At 34.4% G+C, this 22,808-nt stretch overlaps 1 protein-coding gene across 1 annotated transcript; it reads left to right on the top strand.

The window, feature by feature from the left end:
• Window positions 1–1,415: 1,415 nt before the first annotated feature.
• LOC145618618 (beta-amyrin synthase 1-like) lies at window positions 1,416–20,964 on the top strand. The gene is made up of 18 exons (XM_081673393.1): window positions 1,416–1,616; window positions 2,347–2,532; window positions 12,454–12,543; window positions 12,660–12,857; window positions 12,962–13,046; window positions 13,215–13,381; window positions 13,563–13,754; window positions 13,865–13,978; window positions 14,083–14,205; window positions 16,034–16,156; window positions 16,289–16,387; window positions 17,853–17,909; window positions 18,066–18,112; window positions 18,225–18,368; window positions 18,503–18,680; window positions 20,220–20,297; window positions 20,615–20,698; window positions 20,842–20,964. Exons 1-18 carry the CDS (start codon window positions 1,416–1,418, stop codon window positions 20,962–20,964), a joined length of 2,289 nt encoding a protein of 762 aa, XP_081529519.1.
• The last annotated feature ends 1,844 nt before the right edge of the window (window positions 20,965–22,808 follow it).

Genomic DNA, 22,808 nt, shown 5'->3' with positions numbered 1-22,808 from the left:
CTAGTTTGTTCACATAGTTGCATGGTCCATGAAGCTTTGATTGGTTCAGCTAGCAACGTCAAAAATATAAAGCCCAGGCCCATCGCCAATAAATTCATCCACAACACTTATTGAAGTTATAAATGTATTTGGTCCATACGTGATACGTCCATTTCAATAAAAAAAAAAAAAAAAAAGAAGAAAAAAACTCTTAAAAGAGAAAGACAAAGTATTTGAATAATTTGATAATATTTATAACTATTATTAATTTTTTAAAGAGTTATAATTGCATTGAATTTTATAAAAAAAATTATAATCATATATTAATTCAAAAGTAAATATAAAAATATATTAGTTGGGTTTATATGGAGAGTTATTATTGTTAAGAATTTTAGTTGGAAGAAAGATATTTTTCATTATTATAAAATGATTTTCTTACAGAATCTTCGTAAAAACGGAAAGTAAAATGGGCGAGAAAATTGTCAATAACATTGTGACAAGTATCATTTTAAATTCGTTTTTAGTATAAGTTAATTGATTGATTGATAAAATGAAAGTAGTAGTCTACTAGTCGGTGCACCAATAAAGTGTTGACTTCGATAGTATAAAGACTTAATCTTGCCAAATGAGGGTGATTGAGGATAATACATTCCTTACACTCCCCTCGCTCTACTCCAAAATGCATGGTCCGTTAATAATAGAATCATCAAAAAAAACGTGAGAGTTAAGATTCTAACAAGTGTTGTCCGCCTTACTTATAAAACAAAATCAACTACGTAACTTACAACTTAATTACACAGCTGGAAGAGTTGTGGTTGATATATAGCTTTCCACTGAAAGAGTGCATACTCTATCACTCTGCACTCATTTATTACAAAGTCATGTTGTTAGTTAAGGCGGGATAAAGCCATAAAGGGGATGATTCAGGAGTAATAATTAAAATCACTATATTTCAAAGTCATGCATATTGTATCCTTCTTTCGTTTTTCAATAGTTGCAACACTTACTTTTTCACGCTATTAATGTAAGAAAAGTGGGGTTCATATTTAATACACTTTAAAATGGAGTGAGAGGTTTTTGGAGTATAATAAAGTGGGTCATGTGGCTTAAAAAAGAGAATAGTACAACTTTTTTCCCAAAAAACTTTTCATTTATACTGTGTTGCAAGAATTATATTGTGACCTTTCCATTTTAAGAAAGTGTTGCAAGTATTAAAGAACGGAGGAAATATATAAATATAGATACATGTTATAACGTTTTTATTGTTTCATTTAAAATAAACTATATAACTACATGTCAATTACAATTTTATATAAAGTGGGTTATGTATTTACGATTCATAGTACTAAAATTGGGATGAATAGGTTTCAAAGTGTTTTGGTGCACTTATAAACTTTGCTAAGGAAATTCAATCCACGTGAAGTTGAGATCATAAAATGTGGAGGTTAAAGGTAGGAGAAGGTGCAAATCACCCTTATTTATACAGTACTAATAACTTTGTTGGGCGTCAAACTTGGGAGTTTGATCCCAACTATGGCACCCCTGAGGAGAGGGAGGAGGTGGAGGAAGCTCGTCGTAACTTCTACAACAATCGATTCAAAGTTAAGCCTTGTGGTGATCTCTTATGGCGTCTCCAGGTTCATTTTCTAGTTTAATTCATACGTAGTATTCCCTTTATGGATTACTTTGTTGTATATTTAAGTTGAAAGAATAATATACTTAATGAGCTGAGTGTTATATTAAGTTCAATTAATTAAGAACTAGATTTTAGTTCAAAAGTTGAAGGAATAATAGTTCCAACAAGTCTAAGAAATCTTCAAGAAAAAAATTCTCCTACAAATATACTATGCATATTATTTGCAAAATCACAAGATAATTATTATGAAAGACTTATATGGTTGATATTGAACCTTTTTAATAACCTTATTTCATCAAGAAAAATAGACGGATAAGACCAGATCAAATCATAGGATAGTGAATTAGTGATCCCAATATCTCTTAATTGACTAGGAACTTTAGAAATCGAGTATTGATTAAAATCCGGCCTAGTCTTTTATTTGAAAGGTCACATGTTTTATCAAAATATTGATTTTTTAATTGAGGACGAGGTTCACATGGAAATGAAGTCTTTATTTTTCTTTGGTGCAAAGAAGTTAAATAATTAAACCTTTGTATGAGAGGGGAGTACAGTAACACATTATACATACAATTTCTTAGGAACAATCTTTAACATATATTATAGATTAGACAATAGACATAATACGCATGCAAGAAAATTTTGTTTTGATAAAACTATGTAACATTGTGCTAGAATAATATCTATATAATAACCACTAATTATGGAATAATTAATCATTGGAACCATAGTTCCTAAGGGAGAAAAACTTCAAGCAAACAATACCGCAAGTGAAGGTGGAAGAAGGGGAGGAGATCACATACGAAACCGCAACGATAACATTAAAGAGAGCAGTGAATGTATTTGTAGCATTGCAGTCTGAACAAGGCCATTGGCCTGCTGAAATTGGCGGCCCTCAATTTTTCCTCCCTCCCTTGGTCAGTCCCTTATCAATATATTTCTCATTTACATAATTGTATTACTTTATAACAAAGTTTCCAAGAGTTAAAATGTAATAACATATATATATGTACATGTAATGTGTTGAGCAATTAGGTTTTGATGATTATAAACTAATGATGATTATCTATCTAACGTGTATGTTAAGTTGTGCATAGAAAGAGCAAGTTATGTTTGGAACAGGATACAAGGAACCTGAGCAATGACAAGTATATATACAAGGAACTTGAGCAATATAGGATAAGCAATAGAGGAACAAGAACAATGATAAGTGTTACGGTTGATAAGCATGATGATGGCTAAGGAACCATGAAGGTAACTATGTAAATAGGTGTTTACATATGTTAGCTTCACGAGGTAAGTATCCTATACATATATATGTCATGTATGTGTAGAAGTCTTTTAATTTAGTTTAGTTTTCTTTACTGTTTTTATAAATGAAAAAAACTAACCTTCTGAGTTGCTTAGTTATCCTCAGAAGTTTGCTCAGTTTGTCATCATTAAAAAGGGGCAACTTGTTGACCCTTATGAGGTTTTGATGATGATGTTAAGAATTGAGCAAACTTCCATTTAATAAGGATTTTCTAGTGTTGTGATGTTTGCAGGTTCAGTAAGCGTTGAGGGCTGAAGTAGGAACTGAAACAGAGGAACTTTAGAAGATCCATGAGGATACAAGTAAAGTTAGAAGAAGAGTTCCAGAAATGGAACTTCCCGAAGTTTCTCAACAGGAACTTCAAACGGGTGTAACGACCTGGTTCTGGTGTAATGCTGGGGCAAACCCTAAGATCCAGAATATATCAAGACTACAGGATTCCAGAACAAGAGTTTCAGAGAAGCAACATGAAGACAGAGAAATAGAAGTATATTGCTCTAGGATTCATGTAAGTATGTTGGACATAAAAGTCGGTCTGGAACAAGTCTATATAGAACCTAGGTGAACTCCAAACAGTCAATGAAATTAGAGTAACTGACTTGTCAGGAACTCGGAGACTGTCAGAGTTCAGGAACCTAATAGGAACTTAAGTGTGCACGTTGTTAAAAGTCGGTTTTAATGATATATATATTTACATTATACGTGCATATCTTTTAGGGATTTGGTTTTACTGAATAAAGATATTTATCTTCTAATAAATCCCTTTTGGAAAAAGATAAATTTTGTTTAAAAAGTATTTTTAAACTAAAAGATAAGATTGGAATTAAATCTGATTTTATGTTAAGTTTATCTTATTATTATTGACAGATTTTATTCTTAACAAAAAGATATATTTTCGGAAAACTTGTTTTTAGAAAATATCTTTTAAACTTATCTTTTCAGAAAATCTATCTTTTCAAGATGAAATGAATATTTCGAGTGTACTATAAATATGCTCATAAGTATTCATTCAAAGTTGAGGCTGACGAAGTGTAGTGGTCGTGCTTAATGATTTTAGCCTTCACCACGAAGCTAAGTCAGTTCTCCTGGTCAAAGTTCCTATCAGGTTTTGGTTACAGTACGTCCAGTGAGTTCCAGACTGGTCCCGAGTGTCCAACATATTAGTTTTATCTCTTTATTCATAGATATGTATTTAGGGATATTCAATGAGATCTTGTAATGGGAAAAAGGGTTTTGAGTGTTTTGTATTTTGGGGTGAGATTGTGAATTCTCTTAAATTCACACAAGTGATGAGTTTGAAATCTCGTAAAATTCGAGTGGTAGCTGTGAGTGCACAGTGAGTGAAAGGAACCTGAGAAGTGTCTTGGGTCACCTAGGAAGTGTCCTGGGTAAGGGGAGAAAAAGGGTCCTAAGAAGTGTCTTAGGTCTGGTAGGAAGTGTCCTATCATAGAGTCAAGTGTCCGTGGTGGAACTTGCAAAGCAAAGGTCTGTGTAATAGGTTGTACTAGGAGAGTTGCCTATTATAGTGGAATTTGTTTATAAGTCCCAATAGGGCCGAGGTTTTACTTCCAGTTAGGCACTGGATGGTTTCCTCGTAAAACTTGATGTGTGCTTTAAGTTCCTTTACGTTTTAATTGTTTATTTCCGCTTAAGTTCCGCGATTGGAACCTACTACCATTCACCCCCCCTCTTGTAGTAGTTCATCTAAACTAACAATTGGTATCAGAGCAGGTGCTCTTGATAAACCGGGCAACCCCGAGGAGCAAGTTCCAGGCTAGGATGGATATGTACAAGGAATGCAGCGAATGGAACTCAACCCTAGAACGTTCCCAATACCACGTAGAGACCAAAGTCTGCTTGTGAAGCAGAAGTGATTCAAAGATGAACATCTTTGAGGTAAGTGTCTCGTCTTTGAAGTCTTGATTATATGCATGATATTATATGTAAAAGTTTCTTGCAGTATTTCTAGTTAAATTTTGGATTTTGTTTTGGAAGTTTGTAAATCAATTTTGTGTAACCTCAAATCTGATTTATAGTGTGAAAAGTATTTGTCAGATTTACAAATTGATTTATTTTTAAAGAATCGGTTTACTAGAAATAGTTCAAGGAACGTATTGTGTAGAATTATGCATATTTGGTCTCTTGGAACCTGGATTACTCCTGTATGGAAACTTAATTCTTTAGGCAAGGTAATGAACGTATATTTTGAATAATTGCCAAAGAATGACCTTCTCATGTGTATGTGTTATTCTGAATATTTATTATGTAGACACATGATGTTTATTGTTAGTAAAGATAGTTGGTTTAACCGTAGTTATTTTAATTATGGATTATTGACGTCTATTACTAACATGAAGGCACCCAATATATATTGGGTAACCAAAGCCAAAAGATGACTGATTTTGCAGGCTATATGAGTGGAGACAACTTATTAATAATGATGATCTTTGGTTGTTTGTATATAAGGAATTATGTGCAAGTTCCTCTCACTAGAAAGCCTTTATAAGAGGGATATAGTAGGTGAAGCGACAATATGGATAAGTGTGTAAGTCACCTATACATCTCTCTGTAAAGATTGGTCATGTGCTTTTGGTATGTATTAATCCTTCACAAATTCCTATTGAAATTCAATTCCCTATTCTTATGAAGGTTATTTGTGAATGGATAAAAAGAGAAGTTGTTTTGATGTTTATAATGTATATCATGACAAACTAACTTCTCTTCTAGTTTTGTGCAAGTTATTAATGATTGTTTTGTAGGTTTGTCCATTGAGACAAATTGATGCATAAAAGTTTGTTCCATTAGGAGCTCAGTGCTTAAATTGGTTGGAACTTGGTGAACTTGAAATGATAGAACGAATTAGGGATACAGGAATAACAAAGCTTCTATATCAAGGTGCTATAGGAGTTATTGTATACGTTCTTGTAAAGATTCTGGTTCAAGTTCCAGTTAAGTTCTTATTATTCAAAGTTTTTTTGGAACAAAGCATTAATTCCTGTAGCAGACTCTTATGAAGGATGATGAGTTAAGATGATTATCTTTGACTGCGTGTTGGAGATTCATCATTTCGTTGATGGAACGACATCTAAAAGGGAGTACTCTTACAGGAACTTTATGTTTCAACACTTTTATGCTTTAGGTTTTTTCTATCTCTTTTGACTAACCTACTGACATTTTAAAGGCACAAAGGAATCTCTTGGGTTGTGAACTTTCAGGTTATATCTTTTGAATGATAATATGAGGGACTTTGACAAGGTGTTGAAGAATTTGAGATTAAATCAACACGTTCCTCTACCCAAGATACAATGGTCTAAAGGACCAGAAGGACATGTTCCAACTTTATGTCAAAAGGAACATGGAAGAGTTGAAGGTTTATAATAGGAGGGAACTCGCATTATCTCGACAGCGAGGTTCCAAAAGAGATGATGATAGCCAAATCAAGGTATCTCTTACTATAAACCTACAATGGAAGAATTTTGACTTATAATACTAACACGAAAGGTAAAATTTCTACATAACAGGAAGTTAGTAAGTCAAGTTCCTATCCCATTGTGAATATTTTTCTCGTCGAGTTTTTAATGCACATTCTGGTTTTCAATTGCTTGTAACTCTATTTGTTTCATGGCTTCAAGATGACATCATCAATAAAGAATGGAAATGTCACATATGAAGGGAATCAAAAAGGGAACACATCATTTGTGGATCTCAAGGTGATTCCTAACAACAACCTGACATTTCTAGGTTTTATTGAAGATGAGATACTTCTATGCTTCAAACTGTGAACATGTAAATCTTTTCATGCTTGATAAACCTAGTAGGAACTCGATAATAGGTATATGTATATGTAAGTTCCAAACAGGTTAAGATCGAAAAGCATGAGAATCAGACACATGTTACATTCTCTTTCAACATCAGGTAGTTGGTAAGCAACACTAATCCATTGGATCTTAGTGATATGGATATGTTTACCATGTGATATGTAGAGACTAATTGAAAGAGATGTCTTGTTTATAAGTAATGAAAGCAAATGTGCACTTGGTTACTTTTCTTAATAGAAGAGACGATGAATTGTTTGTTGAAAGTCTTTTCTATCACAGGGTAAGTGGCTAAGTGTTCATCATCTATGAGGTTATAGATCTAACAACGGAACCTAGTTCCAGTCACGTTTAGTGTTTGTTGCAGGAACACAGATTGATAACAAGTTTCCAATTTTGAATCATGAAAGACAAGAAGAGAACAAAGTTATATACTAATGGTCTTTGCAGGTTCTTTGGAATAGTTTTCAATGCCTCTTGCTACATCATCAACACTGAAGCAATAGATCTTTGATTAACAAGACACCCTATGTTCCACTTAGGGATGTTTGATGATAGAAGTGCCAAGGCGATTTATCCATAAACGCCGAGAACAGCAAAACATAAAGAGTTTACCCTATCTTATTTAATGTGCAATAAGTGAACATATTTTGAGACTAACATGTTTGTTCCCATCAGACAGGTGATAAAAGGTGAACTCGCAAGTTCTTGAAGAACTATCTGAGTTCCTAGTAAAGAAATATGTCACTAAGAATAACAGCAAGGGATAGCTACATATGTTGAGGAACTTCGAGGTGTTAAGTTCCAACTCATGCAGCAAAGTTCAAAGAACTCAATACAAGAAAGCAAGTTCCAACGAAGTTCCAGAGCTGAGATAATATTTGTTCCGACCAGCAATATCTCAACAAACTATGGAACTAAAGTGTCTTTCATGCATATGTAACCAAAGGGAAAACCTCAACAACCAAGGATCAGAGAAGAGCTCGAGATATCAACTGAAAAAGATGGACTTCATAACTCATAGTTGTATAAAAGATAAGTTTGTTTTTAAGGTTGATGTAAACATATAATTGGTTGTTATCAGGTTAGATGTGCAGCAGGAACTTAATAAGCTTAAAAGGAAGAGGATGCATGTCACATCCTGAACCTATTCTAGAACACCTAAAAAGGGTCGGAGATTAAAAAGGGTGTTCTGGAAAATGCTTATTGAGTAAGGCACGTGGATGGAACAAGGCCAGGTTGGTTCTTAAAAGAAACAACCAATACAAAGGTATGTATTGTCTTTAAGGAACTTGTTGCGTGTGTAGCTAGACTTGAAGCAAATTGAATAATATTTGTTCTTGCTGTTTATATGGGATTAGAGTTGTACCACATGGATGTCCTGTATGTCTTGATATGAATTTTTGTAGACGTCTATGTGGAACATACTCTAGGATAGAATGCTATCCAAGTTCCTTCTTGAAAATTGAGTTTTAAAAAGTATCAATTTTTGTTTTCAAGATGAACTGAGTTATTAGTAGTACTTGTTTACATTGATATATCTCTGGTACTACTAACGAGCCATTGTGCATTGGTTTTTGCTAATTTATGATAAGAAAATATATTTGTAAGCATTAACCACTGACAATGGAACTTGAGTTAGAAGTGGAAGTTCATATTAGATTCGAGATCATCAAGGAACATAACAGCCACTTCAAGAACTCCAAGGTAAGCCATCATATTCAACCAATGCTTTAAAGTTATATTTTTATTGGTAAGAGACTACATAAGATACAAGTTCCTTTTCACATGTCGGCATTAGATGAATGGAATTGATATATTTGTGGTATGAATGCAATATGTGAATTTGTGAATTGATTCTCTTATGGTTTTGTCTTGACTTGTCATATTCTTGTTTGTTGCTTAATAGAACAAGACTTGATGAAACATAACATGAGTATAAAGTATTTTTCCCATAAGTTATGTCAAGATGGGGTTCCTATGCATGTAATACTTAAAGTAAAGAATATGCGCTTATTGTTTATGTGTCACACTTAATTCTTGTGTTGTAAAAGACATACTTACTTGCCTAAGAGTATTAGAGGTCTCATAATAGAACTATGGGTGCTGTCAAACACGAAGTTCCTAAGTTGCCAAAGGAACAATGAAAGAAACTTTGATGGAACAAGACAGGTAAGTTCCCAGACCGTTTACACCTCACTTGTTTAAATTTCAGAGGGAACTAACCTATATTTTAGCCAACTTTCAAGCATCCACGTCATATATCTTCGATCGCAACATTATTCTACAACTCTAAGTTGTGTGTCCGTGTTGCATATACTTTAATTGTCCCATATTCAGAAAATCGAAGATTCTTATTCACCCAATTCAATTTCCTCTTTCCGTTCACACACTTTTACTTCTTATTCTTGATTCCCATGTGCTCTAAGTTTGTTGATCATCTTTTTATGATTTGATGAAACATGAAAAATGGTGATTATATTTTGAGGGGGAAGTTGAAGATAAATAAAGAAGTAAGTACTTGAAAAGGAAGAAGAATGGTAAGGGACTCAGGGGGAATAAGGCAGGAACCAAGAAATCAAAATGGTTCAGATCTGGTTGTGGAACTCAAGTGTATGAGTAAGTAATATCTTCATTGATTTAAAAATGTGTTATTCCAGGAAAGTATGCAAAATTTGTATAATGACACCCTTTAAAAAAAAAAAAAAAAAATAAATAAATAAATAAATAAAGAAAAGAAAAAGAAAAGGGTGATCAAATATTTAATTTCCTGGATATCTAAAGATGAAGAATATTGACTTTGATGTGGAGTACTCGTATACTTGGTGAGCTAGTGAAGGAACAACGACAAACGTTGAAGGAACTTGGCTATGATGAAACTGAAATCTATTTAAGTTCCAGTATGCAGAATGTTCCTCAAAGAAGTTGGTGGTAGAAGTAAGGGAATTTGGTTATCAATTGGTAAGATGAATATGTGTTGTGTTTAGCAGGAGGTTCAAGAGTATGAAATGAAGAACAAATGTGGTGAACCTTATCATCTCAAAAGGTCTAAACGAAGAGCACAAATTCCATTTCATGTTCCCTCTACTTATTTTGTTCCATATGCTTCTTTATATATCCTTTGAATTTGCGCTTTCATTTGTCTATTCATGCAGTTCATTCCTAACTTTTTAGCCCTGATCTTTACTTATTTGTCAAGTTCAATTAAGGGTTTTGAAGTTGGGCCTTTGGATTGTGAGTTGGAAATTAGTGTGAAAATGGCATCCGTGTTTGAAAAGTGAGTACCTTGAGGCTTTTAGGAACAACAAGTGTTTAACCATTATATATTTACTTATTATATGGTGGTAGGTGTGACATATGACTTTAAGTGTGTATAATTTACGAAAAACAAACATGTGGAACAATACCCTTTTTGATAATGACAAAAGGGGGAAGAATATGTATGATGCTTATGGTATGCAGTAATTAAGTCTAAAGTTCATACATCATGATCGTTGAAAGTATATATATATATTGATAATGATGTGTATTGCTAAGTTCCTAACTATGTTAAGTTCTTGTGTATGTTCTTAATGTTCTTAACTTGTTCATATGGTATTTCCTTGAAAAACTAAGGGGGAATAAATGTACAATGATTATCCTTTAATATGTGATAAGCATCATTAGTTTGTCATCATCAAAAAGGGGGAAATTGTTGAGCAATTAGGTTTTGATGATTATAAACTAATGATGATTATCTATCTAACGTGTATGTTAAGTTGTGCATAGAAAGAGCAAGTTATGTTTGGAACAGGATACAAGGAACCTGAGCAATGACAAGTATATATACAAGGAACTTGAGCAATATAGGATAAGCAATAGAGGAACAAGAACAATGATAAGTGTTACGGTTGATAAGCATGATGATGGCTAAGGAACCATGAAGGTAACTATGTAAATAGGTGTTTACATATGTTAGCTTCACGAGGTAAGTATCCTATACATATATATGTCATGTATGTGTAGAAGTCTTTTAATTTAGTTTAGTTTTCTTTACTGTTTTTATAAATGAAAAAAACTAACCTTCTGAGTTGCTTAGTTATCCTCAGAAGTTTGCTCAGTTTGTCATCATTAAAAAGGGGCAACTTGTTGACCCTTATGAGGTTTTGATGATGATGTTAAGAATTGAGCAAACTTCCATTTAATAAGGATTTTCTAGTGTTGTGATGTTTGCAGGTTCAGTAAGCGTTGAGGGCTGAAGTAGGAACTGAAACAGAGGAACTTTAGAAGATCCATGAGGATACAAGTAAAGTTAGAAGAAGAGTTCCAGAAATGGAACTTCCCGAAGTTTCTCAACAGGAACTTCAAACGGGTGTAACGACCTGGTTCTGGTGTAATGCTGGGGCAAACCCTAAGATCCAGAATATATCAAGACTACAGGATTCCAGAACAAGAGTTTCAGAGAAGCAACATGAAGACAGAGAAATAGAAGTATATTGCTCTAGGATTCATGTAAGTATGTTGGACATAAAAGTCGGTCTGGAACAAGTCTATATAGAACCTAGGTGAACTCCAAACAGTCAATGAAATTAGAGTAACTGACTTGTCAGGAACTCGGAGACTGTCAGAGTTCAGGAACCTAATAGGAACTTAAGTGTGCACGTTGTTAAAAGTCGGTTTTAATGATATATATATTTACATTATACGTGCATATCTTTTAGGGATTTGGTTTTACTGAATAAAGATATTTATCTTCTAATAAATCCCTTTTGGAAAAAGATAAATTTTGTTTAAAAAGTATTTTTAAACTAAAAGATAAGATTGGAATTAAATCTGATTTTATGTTAAGTTTATCTTATTATTATTGACAGATTTTATTCTTAACAAAAAGATATATTTTCGGAAAACTTGTTTTTAGAAAATATCTTTTAAACTTATCTTTTCAGAAAATCTATCTTTTCAAGATGAAATGAATATTTCGAGTGTACTATAAATATGCTCATAAGTATTCATTCAAAGTTGAGGCTGACGAAGTGTAGTGGTCGTGCTTAATGATTTTAGCCTTCACCACGAAGCTAAGTCAGTTCTCCTGGTCAAAGTTCCTATCAGGTTTTGGTTACAGTACGTCCAGTGAGTTCCAGACTGGTCCCGAGTGTCCAACATATTAGTTTTATCTCTTTATTCATAGATATGTATTTAGGGATATTCAATGAGATCTTGTAATGGGAAAAAGGGTTTTGAGTGTTTTGTATTTTGGGGTGAGATTGTGAATTCTCTTAAATTCACACAAGTGATGAGTTTGAAATCTCGTAAAATTCGAGTGGTAGCTGTGAGTGCACAGTGAGTGAAAGGAACCTGAGAAGTGTCTTGGGTCACCTAGGAAGTGTCCTGGGTAAGGGGAGAAAAAGGGTCCTAAGAAGTGTCTTAGGTCTGGTAGGAAGTGTCCTATCATAGAGTCAAGTGTCCGTGGTGGAACTTGCAAAGCAAAGGTCTGTGTAATAGGTTGTACTAGGAGAGTTGCCTATTATAGTGGAATTTGTTTATAAGTCCCAATAGGGCCGAGGTTTTACTTCCAGTTAGGCACTGGATGGTTTCCTCGTAAAACTTGATGTGTGCTTTAAGTTCCTTTACGTTTTAATTGTTTATTTCCGCTTAAGTTCCGCGATTGGAACCTACTACCATTCACCCCCCCTCTTGTAGTAGTTCATCTAAACTAACATAATGTCATGCAGGTTTTCTGCTTATACATTACAGGGGATCTGAATTCTGTTTTCGGACCAGAACATCGAAGAGAGATTCTTCGTAACATTTATTATCATCAGGTTAACTCATATTCCTTTCAATGATGAATTGAAGAGGTTAGACGACCATGGAAATACATTTACTTTCTTAAGAAAAAATTGGACCAATCATTATATTATGTTATATATTATTATAGAATGAAGATGGAGGTTGGGGATTGCATATTGAAGGACACAGTACCATGTTTTGCACTGCACTCAACTACATTTGTTTGCGAATGCTTGGAATTGGACCCGATGAGGGTGATGACAATGCTTGTCCTAGGGCTCGTAAATGGATCCTTGACCATGGTAGTGTTACCCATATCCCTTCTTGGGGAAAAACTTGGCTATCAGTAAGTCATATCATAGTTTCACTATAGTCATGATGGATTGACCATTTTTCACAATTTGTGATTTACTAATGTGATTGCAACATTGTTTTTACCATGCACTTTAGATACTTGGCTTGTTTGATTGGTCTGGCTGTCATCCAATGCCGCCTGAGTTTTGGATCCTTCCGTCGTTTCTCCCTATGCATCCAGGTATCAAATATTTGTTTAATGCCAATGATGACTGTAAACAAATGAGGAGTATATAACATATTCCTGGGCCTCAACCATCAGCTTAAGTTTTAGTTGAGATGGTCCACTAACAAAGTCTATTTTTTTGAAATATTTGGTACTAAAAATTCGATGTTAATTATTATGCAGCAAAAATGTGGTGCTACTGTCGAATGGTTTATATGCCGATGTCATATTTATACGGGAAGAGGTTCATAGGTCCAATCACACCTCTCATTAAACAACTTAGAGAAGAGCTTTACAACGAACCCTTTGATCAAATTAGTTGGAAGAAAATGCGACATTTGTGTGTACTTGTATGTATTACCACTATGACAAAGCTAATTTAATGTTATTTATTGCATTAAAATTGTATTTAACCTATAAATTTACAACTTTAACTTAATAAAATTTTAAAAAAAATAAAAATAATGGCGGGGCCGGTGCCACCCAGGCCCCTTAATAGCTCCGCCACTGATGATGATATTCACACAACAGGAGGATCTTTACTACCCTCATCCATTGATTCAAGATTTGATGTGGGACGCTCTTTACATCTTTACAGAGCCTCTCTTGACTCGTTGGCCTTTCAACAAGTTGATTCGAAAAAAGGCACTAGAGGTTACAATGGAACACATACATTACGAAGATGAGAACAATCGTTACATAACCATTGGATCTGTTGAGAAGGTATCAATTGATAAGCTTATAATATACAATTACCTTGATCATACACAATTATTAAAAATATTTAGTAATTCTATTAATTATTAATTAATCAACCAAATCCAAAATTATAGGTATTATGTATGTTAGCTTGTTGGGTTGAAGATCCTAAAGGGGATCATTACAAGAAACACCTAGCTAGAGTACAGGATTACATTTGGATTGCCGAAGATGGATTAAAAATGCAGGTAATTATTTATCATTAAAAAAAAAAATAAAAAAAAAAAAAGAGTTTTTTTTTTTTTTTTTTTTACATGTGTATTCAAAATAATCCAAAATGATGAAAATGTAGAGTTTTGGAAGTCAATTATGGGATTGTGGGTTTTCAATCCAAGCATTGCTAGCTTCAAATCTTAGCCTGGACGAAATCGGACCGGCTCTTAAGAAAGGCCACTTCTTCATTAAAGAGTCACAGGTAAAAGGGTTTTTTTTTTTTTTTTTTTTTTTTTTTTTTTGAATTGAAATTTTCATGATATTATACCTGCTATGCTTTAGAATTTTCATAAATCTAATATATATATTTAAAGGAGAGTTTTTTTCCGAGGTTTTAGAGAGCCACGTACGTAAGATTTAATTTTTGTAGCGCGCCATGCATGTAGTAGTATTATAAATTGTTATTGTAGCTAGTTAAATAAGAGATTATTAATTTCTTTTAGAATTAAATAATTCAAATTCCACATAAGCAAAATTGGCGAATGAAATTTTTTAAATTAACTAAATATTATATAGGAAATTTTGACTTTTACCACCTTCAAATAACCATTTAATTGAATTTACCACCTCTAAAAAAAAAGATTTACTTTACCACCAACAAAAATTCCAAAACTTTGATTTTACCACCAACTAACGGATTCCGTCCATGAATCCAATAGTAGGGCCCACCTTTTTGATGTTTCTTCTTCATCTTCCCCGATTGCCATATTTACCCAGCTGGCAACGAAATTAACTCACCGTGGTTGGTCGGAATTTCGTGTGGGGGTAAGGGAGGGGTCGGAATTTGGTGTAGACTAGGGAGGTGGTCGGAATTAGGTGGTGGTTAGGGTTTTAGAAGTGCGGATTGGTGGTGGCTAGGGTTTTAAGAGTTGTTGGAATTAGGGGGGGGGGGGGCTATATGGGTGGTCGGAATTAGGTGGCTAGGGTTTTGAGGTCGGAAATTGGTGGAGAGGGGGTCGAAATCGATGCGGTAGCTGTGGCTGTGTGGTGCAGTTGGGGGGTTTCGGGGTCCTTGGCCAGGTGCGGTGGTGGTAGTGATTAGGTGGTGGGTTGGTCGTAGCGGTTAGGTGGTGGCAAGGTTTTTGAGGTCGGAAATTGGTGGAAAGGGGGTCGAAATTGGTGCGGTGGCTGTTGCGGTGCGGTGCAGTGGTAGTTGTTAGGTGGTGGGGTTGGTCATAGCGGTTAGGTGGTGGGGGCTGATCGTAGCGGTTAGGTGGTGGGGCTAGTCGTAGCCGGTCCGGCGGTGGGGGTCCCGACGGTGGCAGCAACCACCGGTTGATGGATACGGATTTTTAAATTTTTTTTTTGTTTTTTTTTTTTAATTTTTGTTTAAAACTTACCCAATAATATGGCGACACGTGTGCAAGGTAGGCCCCACTAATGGATTTATGGACAGAATTCGTTAGTTGGAGGTGATTGGTGGAAAAATTGATGTTTTATTTTTTTTATGAGGTGGTAAAGTAAATCATTTTTTTAGGAGGTGGTAAATTCAATAAAGTCGTTATTTCAAGGTGGTAAAAATCAAAATTTCCTATTATATATTATCTTTTAATATTAGGTAGTTTATCTAAATATATAACAAAATTTAGCACATTAGTACAAAAAAAAAATTATTTAAAAAAAATCAAACAAACCGTGATCGCACATTCGCACGGGCTTCATCTAGTACTAGTATATGCAATCAAAATCATTTGAATCATGAGTAAAATTAAATGAAGGCACCAACAATCCAATGCAACATACACGATCAATATGTAAATTAAGGGTCTGTTCACATTTACTAAATTTCAGTTCAGTTCAGCTTCAATCAGTTCAGTTCAGTTCCAATCAGTTCAGTTCAGTTCAGCTCTTAATTTCCCTCTCACATAAAATATTCATTTCAGCTCAATTCAGTTCAGTTCAGTTCAGTTCCAATCAGTTCAGTTCAGTTCAGTTCAGCTCCAATCAGTTCAGTTCAGTTCAGTAAATATGAACAGGCCCTAAATCATAATATACTGATAAATTATGCTACATGTTTGTCTATAAATTAGGTTAAGGACAATCCATCAGGCGACTTTAAAGCTATGCACCGCCATATATCGAAGGGATCATGGACTTTCTCCGATCAAGATCACGGTTGGCAAGTCTCTGATTGTACCGCTGAAGGCCTTAAGGTAAGACCCTTAAATGAGCACAATGTACAAGTAGATCAGATTTTATTTTTGTTAAAGAAATATATAATGCATTATATGATGTTTCATTTTCATTATTCAATTAACTTTGGTTTCTTTTGTACTATTATCTAGTGTTGTCTAATGTTATCAACAATGCCCCCGGAAGTTGTTGGGGAGAAGATGGACCCTGAGCGACTTTATGATTCAGTCAATATCTTGCTTTCTCTACAGGTAAATAATAAGAGTTCCACAAAAATATCTTACCCAATGTCGGACCTTCATGGGGGCCATCAAGGGCCCGGCCCCTGGTATCGGCCCAAGTAAAAATTAGTGTACTAGGATGAGTATTAGGCCCAAAATTGTTTTAACCATGTAATTGCTGTTAACCGTGTAAATGTAACTGCTACTTCCCATTATCTCCTAGATTCCCTAGGCCTATTTTCTTTCTTGACCTATTTTTTTTTTAATAAATCCTAGGTAGTACGAGTAATTATTATCAGTTGGCTTTTGGGAAATGGGAAGATAACCAGTACTCCCTCCGTCCCAAAAAGAACGACCTATTTGGGTTGATTATGCGGGTATTAAGGAAGTTAAGTAAAAAGAACTAAAAGTATATTGGAAAGATAAATTTACATGGGGTTTGTAAAAAAATAGAGAGATTAAGTAATAAAATAACATGAAAAATCAAATTTTTATATGGGGAAGCTAATTTTGCACAAATATTATAGCAAATTGGTGGGTGTTTTAATGCAAATGGGTCATTCTTTTTGGGACAAAGTTTTGGCCAAATGGGCCGTTCTTTTTGGGACGGAGGGAGTAGTACTTTCTAAGTATCAACTACTACTCTATAGGTAAACTTTAATGCTTTATGTTCATATGTTGTGCATATTGTATTTTTCCTTTGAATTTCTTATTGATGTTTATAATTTCTAATTAATTTTATAAATTTTGATATACATGTAGTGTGGTTTTGTGTACTTTTAATGAAATTTTAACTTGATATTCATATTTGTTTATGAGTTTATATATGATATTTGAGTTGTGATGAATAAATTCGATACATAATAATAAATAAATTTAATTTATATTAGTAGAAAATAGCAAACACCTTAATACAAAGTCTATTATTGATGATTTTAGATTGTTAAAAGAGCGACGTGCTTTACTTTAGTTGGTTTGAGAATGAGATTGTGACGCTTGTTATTTTAGGGATTTTATTTCTTATTTTAACTAATATATGATTTAGAATTCATAGTGCTTTATTAAAAGTTTTGATAATATTGATATCATTTGTTTATATTACTCAATTTATGTACCACGTACTTTGTATGTATATGTAATACATTTAGTTTTGATCGGCCCCCAAAAGAAAATTTTTCAAGATCCGCCACTGACATTCTTACCAACATTATACATATGTCAATGTACTAGTTTAACTTTATTTTTATATAATTAAATATTAGTGAAAATTATTTTAAAATTTATATTATTGAACTTTATATTAATAACTATCTAACAACATATTTTATGATAAAAATAAATTTTTATTGTGTTAGTAAAAAATTATGGTCAAAGCTAATACTTGAATAGTGAAAAAAGTCCAAAATCTCATATATTTTGGGACGGAGAAATCTCATGTATTTTGGGACGGAGAAAGTACTAAATAGATCAAAACTATAAATAATTTTTTTTGCAGAATAAAAATGGTGGGGTATCTGCTTGGGAACCAGCAGGGGCTCAAGAATGGTTAGAGGTCAGTTATTTAATTGTACAACGAACAGCCAATTAATTCAAGTATTAATAATAAAGTTACAATAATAATACGAAGTAATAATAATTAGTTTTCTACGAGTAATAAATATATACAAGTATACGAAACTTGATATAATTTTATTTGTACAATCTCCAGATTCTCAACCCTATAGAATTTTTTGAAGGCATTGTCATTGAGTACGAGTGAGTATTGTTACGTTTATAATAAAAAATTTTACTTGGTGTTCATTATTTTTCGTTTTTTATTTTTATTTTAATGAAAAGACAATTAACAAAAAGGGAACTCCTTCAATAGGTACGTAGAATGTACAGCTTCAGCAATTCAAGCTTTAGTTATGTTCAAGAAGTTATATCCAGGCCATAGGAAGGAAGAGATCGAGAATTTCATCGTAAATGCAGTCCAATACCTTGAGAATACCCAATACCCTAATGGAGGATGGTATGTTATGACTTCTAAATTTCTAATATATCTATGTAAATTATGTATTAATGCATAGAATGTGCACGTCGTACGTTACGTATGTTGTTGTTGATGAGTATTATCTAATAAATAGTTAATATTATTGTTGGTAGGTATGGAAGCTGGGGGATTTGCTTCATATATGGGACATGGTTTGCTCTTGGAGGGCTAGCAGCCGGTGGAAAGACGTACGATAATTGTGTTGCTATTAGGAAGGGTGTTGAATTTTTACTTACAACACAAAAGGAGGATGGTGGATGGGGTGAGAGCTATGTTTCGTGTCCCAAAAAGGTAATTATCCCTGCACTTTTGTCTATAATTAATTGTCGCATTGTTAATTTAAAGCTTCCTAGTTTCCTAAGCTAGATGGATGTACTGTGCTATAATGGCATTGCACGTATACATTCGCATATCACAATCTCACGTAAAATAGCCCATATATTTGAAGATCTATATGTTATGGCATGCTAGCATAAGCATTGTGCTGTGCCACATTGTATTGGGGTGGCACTAGTGCTGTCAAATTTCAAACCGAAACCGTTTAACTGCCCGAAACAAACCGATCCAAATGAGAACCGAACCGATTAAAAACCGTTTTTTTGAAACCGAAAACCGATCCGAACCGTACGTGAAAGAACCCGAAATCGAACCGATCTGAATAACGTTACACTGTATAAGAACCGAACCCGTTAATAAACCGAACCAGTTCTAAACCGAACTGAAATCAAACTGAACCAAAAAAGTACCGAACTGTTTCTAACCCAAAACCGCTTTCAACCCGAAACCATTTGAACCGGGATAAAAACCGTTTACACCGAACCGTTAACAACCCGCGACCCGTTTGCACCGAACTGTATATAAACCGAACCGTTTATTAACCGAACAACTTGCAAACCGAATCGTTTTATGAACCGGACAACTTATAAACGAATCGGCTACAAACTAGTAAGATTGGTATGGCTAAACTTGAAACTGAACATGATATGTATTTATAAAATCAATGAGGATTTGTATATAATTTGATGCCTATTTATGAAATGATGAAGTCTCGACTAAATATAAAACTTGTTAACCAACAAAAGGTTAGCAAGTACTATCAAATTTCAATCCAAAACCATTTAACCGTCTGAATCCAAACGACTCGATAAACAATCGATTTTTTGAAACCGAAAACCGACTCGAACCGTAATTTAGTAAACTCGAAATGGAACCGATCTGAATAACGTTAAACCGTAGAAGAACCGAACCAGTCATAAATTGAATCGAAAAAGAACCGAACTAGTTATAAATTGGACCAAAAAAGAACCGAACTAGTTATAAACTGAACCGAAAAAAAAACCGAACTGTTTCTAACCCGAAACTGTTTCCAACTTGAAACTGTTTGAACCGGGATAAAAACCATTTCCACCGAACCGTTAACAAACCGCGACCCGTTTGCACCGAACCGTTTACTACCCGGACTGTTTACATCCCAAACCGAATTAAAACCGCTCAAGAATAAACCGAAACCGAATAGAACCGATAACTATTTAAACCGAACTGAAACCGACCCGCGAGACACTTAAACTGATTTCAAACCGACCCGATTTAATACCGAACCGATTTCAAACCGAACCGAACCCGAACTGTCAAACCGTTTGACAATACTAGGTGGCACAGTCTACAATCTCTACATGCTTGTTTTGTGCAGGGACATTTGCGTTTTAAAACCATGTATTATTTTAACAACATTTTAAAGTGTTTATTTCTCAGTAGCACAATTTAATATTTCCTTTCTTCTTTTTTTTGGTGATTAATTATGAGTAACAATTTGTGATTAATAAACCACAGAAGTTTGTACCAATAGAAGGGAAATCCAATTTGGTTCAAACTGGATGGGCTTTAATGGGTCTACTTCACGCAAAACAGGTATTTTAAGCACTTCTATTTCTAATACTAAGGGCCTATTAACTGCAACTTAATTTCAATTAAGTTCAATTCAGCTCAAATCAGTTCAGTTCTGTTCAGTTAAGTTCAGTGCAGCTGCAATCAGTTCAGTTCAATTCAGTTCAGCTCCTAATTTCCTTCTCTCATAAACTATATATTCATTTCAGCTCTATTGAGTTCAGTTCAGTTCAGCTCTAATCAGTTTATTTCAGCTCCAATCAGTTCAGTTCAATAAATGTGAACATGCCCTAAAACAATAACAACTGATTTAATTTATGTAATTGTCCTTATTATCTCAGGCGGAGAGGGATCCAACTCCTCTGCATCACGCTGCAAAGCTTTTGATCAATTCACAACTCGAAAATGGCGATTTTCCTCAACAGGTAAATCTAACTTAATTAATCTCCAATGAAAATCATGAATTTCAGCTTAGTTTTAATATTGAATATTGATACAAATAATATTACGATTAACGAAGTAGTTAATTAACTTAATTTAACTCATATGATTTGAAAAAAATTAACAGGAAATAACAGGAGTGTTCATGAGGAATTGCATGTCACATTATACAATGTACAGGAGTATTCACCCTATGTGGGCACTTGCAGAATACAGAAATCGTGTTCCATTCTCTATCAACTCTGCCTAATCGAGTTTAATTTTTTTTATAGCAAGCTATTAATTGTGTTACAATATTCTGCCCTAAAATAAGTTTTTTTGTTCAATGTGTTATGTAAAATTAGTTGAACTTTTGAGTAAGATTAATAAATTGAAGAGACGTCCTTATATATATATATATGCTTAGCTTGAGCATAATTAATTGATGAGAAGTCCTGGTACAATGATAAGTGTAAAACTAATAATGCAAGGTGCATGATCACTATGTGTACGCCTGTACGGTTTGATCCTAGTTAAGTAAAATTAATACAAGTACTACTAACGTGTGATGGACGATTAATAAATCTATCTTGACACAAGTAGACAACATATTGAAAAATTAAGAATTTAGATCACAATGTTAATGTTCTCTTTTAAAGATAAAGCTTCTCCCTTTCATCTCCTTGCACTAATTTATAGAGATATACATTTTGAGAACTATAAACAAGAACTAAGCCTATTGAAGTAAACCAGCATATAAACATACCACCGCTAACCATCAATGCCACAACAACCCGAAAAAGGCAAAGAGGCTAGCTTTTGTACAACATTATCTAAAGAAAGCATAGTTTCCAAAAGACAAACTATATCCAAACCATGAGTGAGGACTAGAGTAGTAATATAAGGAATTTTAGGGGAGTCCGCTTGTCCTAAGCCCCTACAATTCCAAAGAGCCATTTTAATCCCGCATTTGGTGACCTTTCCCGGAGGTCACCGATTCCTTAGAAGAAACATGAAAAGAGGAACTAGTATCAGCCTTGCGCTTCTTGTAAGGAAGGAAACAAGGGAGACAGACTGAGTCCGAAGATTGCTGCTGCTGGTCATCAGGAATTGGCAGAGCAGATGGAGAAATCGTTCCTCCAGCCTACTTGCGGGGCCCATTGCTTGACTAATTCCCACATCTTTTCTCCACTCTTGCGCAATTTCAGACTAGAATAAGACCTCAATTTGCTTCCCACCTTACGCAAAGGAGAGCAGGTCGAAACCTTGGGTGGAGAAGAAACCACAACATCTAATGTTGACGGCGAAGAGCAATCCATGGAAACCACCGAGTTTGAGGGCGAGGGATCCTGATCGGGTCCAAAGAAATCATGCTCACTCAAAGCCGAGTCTTCACCAGGTTCAAGTGTGGAAGAAACTCAAAAGCTTGTGAAGATAAGTCGGCCACATAGCCCGAATTTTTCGAGTTTAAGCCAGAAAACAAGAAGAAAGGGACGGCGACGGTGAAGCAGCGGCAGTAGTCCCTTCCCAGTTAAAGATTGGGCTCATAGGTGGTGGTAATAAAAACAGAATAGCCGGATTAACAGCAAGTACTACTTGATCCGAATCCAAGGCTGCTTGTGATTGGGCCAGCCCATATCCGAATCATTAGAAAACCCATTATAATAAAACCCATTGGTTGAAGGACAAACCCATATTAGAATTGCTTGACCAACCTTGTACATCAAAATTCAGAAAAGTCCACGAACTGCCATCACCCATCACCTGAGTTGTTAAAATAAGAACTCACTCCATGAAGCCAACGTACCCCACCTGAAGCTGCATGAGTGACACGTGGCGTCGAGGTGTCGACGTAATCTTGCGTTTCTAGCCGATCAAAATCATGTAATTGTATTATTGGCAATCCTTATTCTTACTCCCCTTACTTCCATGTGTACGTAAATTTTTGTAATTTTATTTATTGTTATTGTTATTTTATTAAAATTTCAAACTGTGTATTGAAAAACGTACTCCCTCGTATTTTATTAAGTGTTACCCTTATTAAATTCGGTCATGTTTTAATAAGTGTTACATTTTTTTTTTTTGCAAAAAATTACATTAAAATATTATATCTCT

This window comes from Chenopodium album, chromosome 26, assembly GCF_948465745.1.
Source record: "Chenopodium album chromosome 26, dcCheAlbu1.1, whole genome shotgun sequence".
Lineage (NCBI taxonomy): Eukaryota > Viridiplantae > Streptophyta > Magnoliopsida > Caryophyllales > Amaranthaceae > Chenopodium > Chenopodium album.
Note: the sequence above shows the minus strand (reverse complement) of the source record. Positions and strands in the feature narration are given on the sequence as shown.

Excerpts from the sequence above, each read along its gene's own strand:
- LOC145618618 (XM_081673393.1), top strand. The coding sequence starts at position 1,416 with ATGTGGAGGTTAAAGGTAGGAGAAGGTGCAAATCACCCTTATTTATAC. Across the intron at positions 12,544-12,659 it reads GTAACATTTATTATCATCAG|AATGAAGATGGAGGTTGGGG; the intron begins GTTAACTCATAT and ends ATATTATTATAG. Across the intron at positions 12,858-12,961 it reads GGGGAAAAACTTGGCTATCA|ATACTTGGCTTGTTTGATTG; the intron begins GTAAGTCATATC and ends CATGCACTTTAG.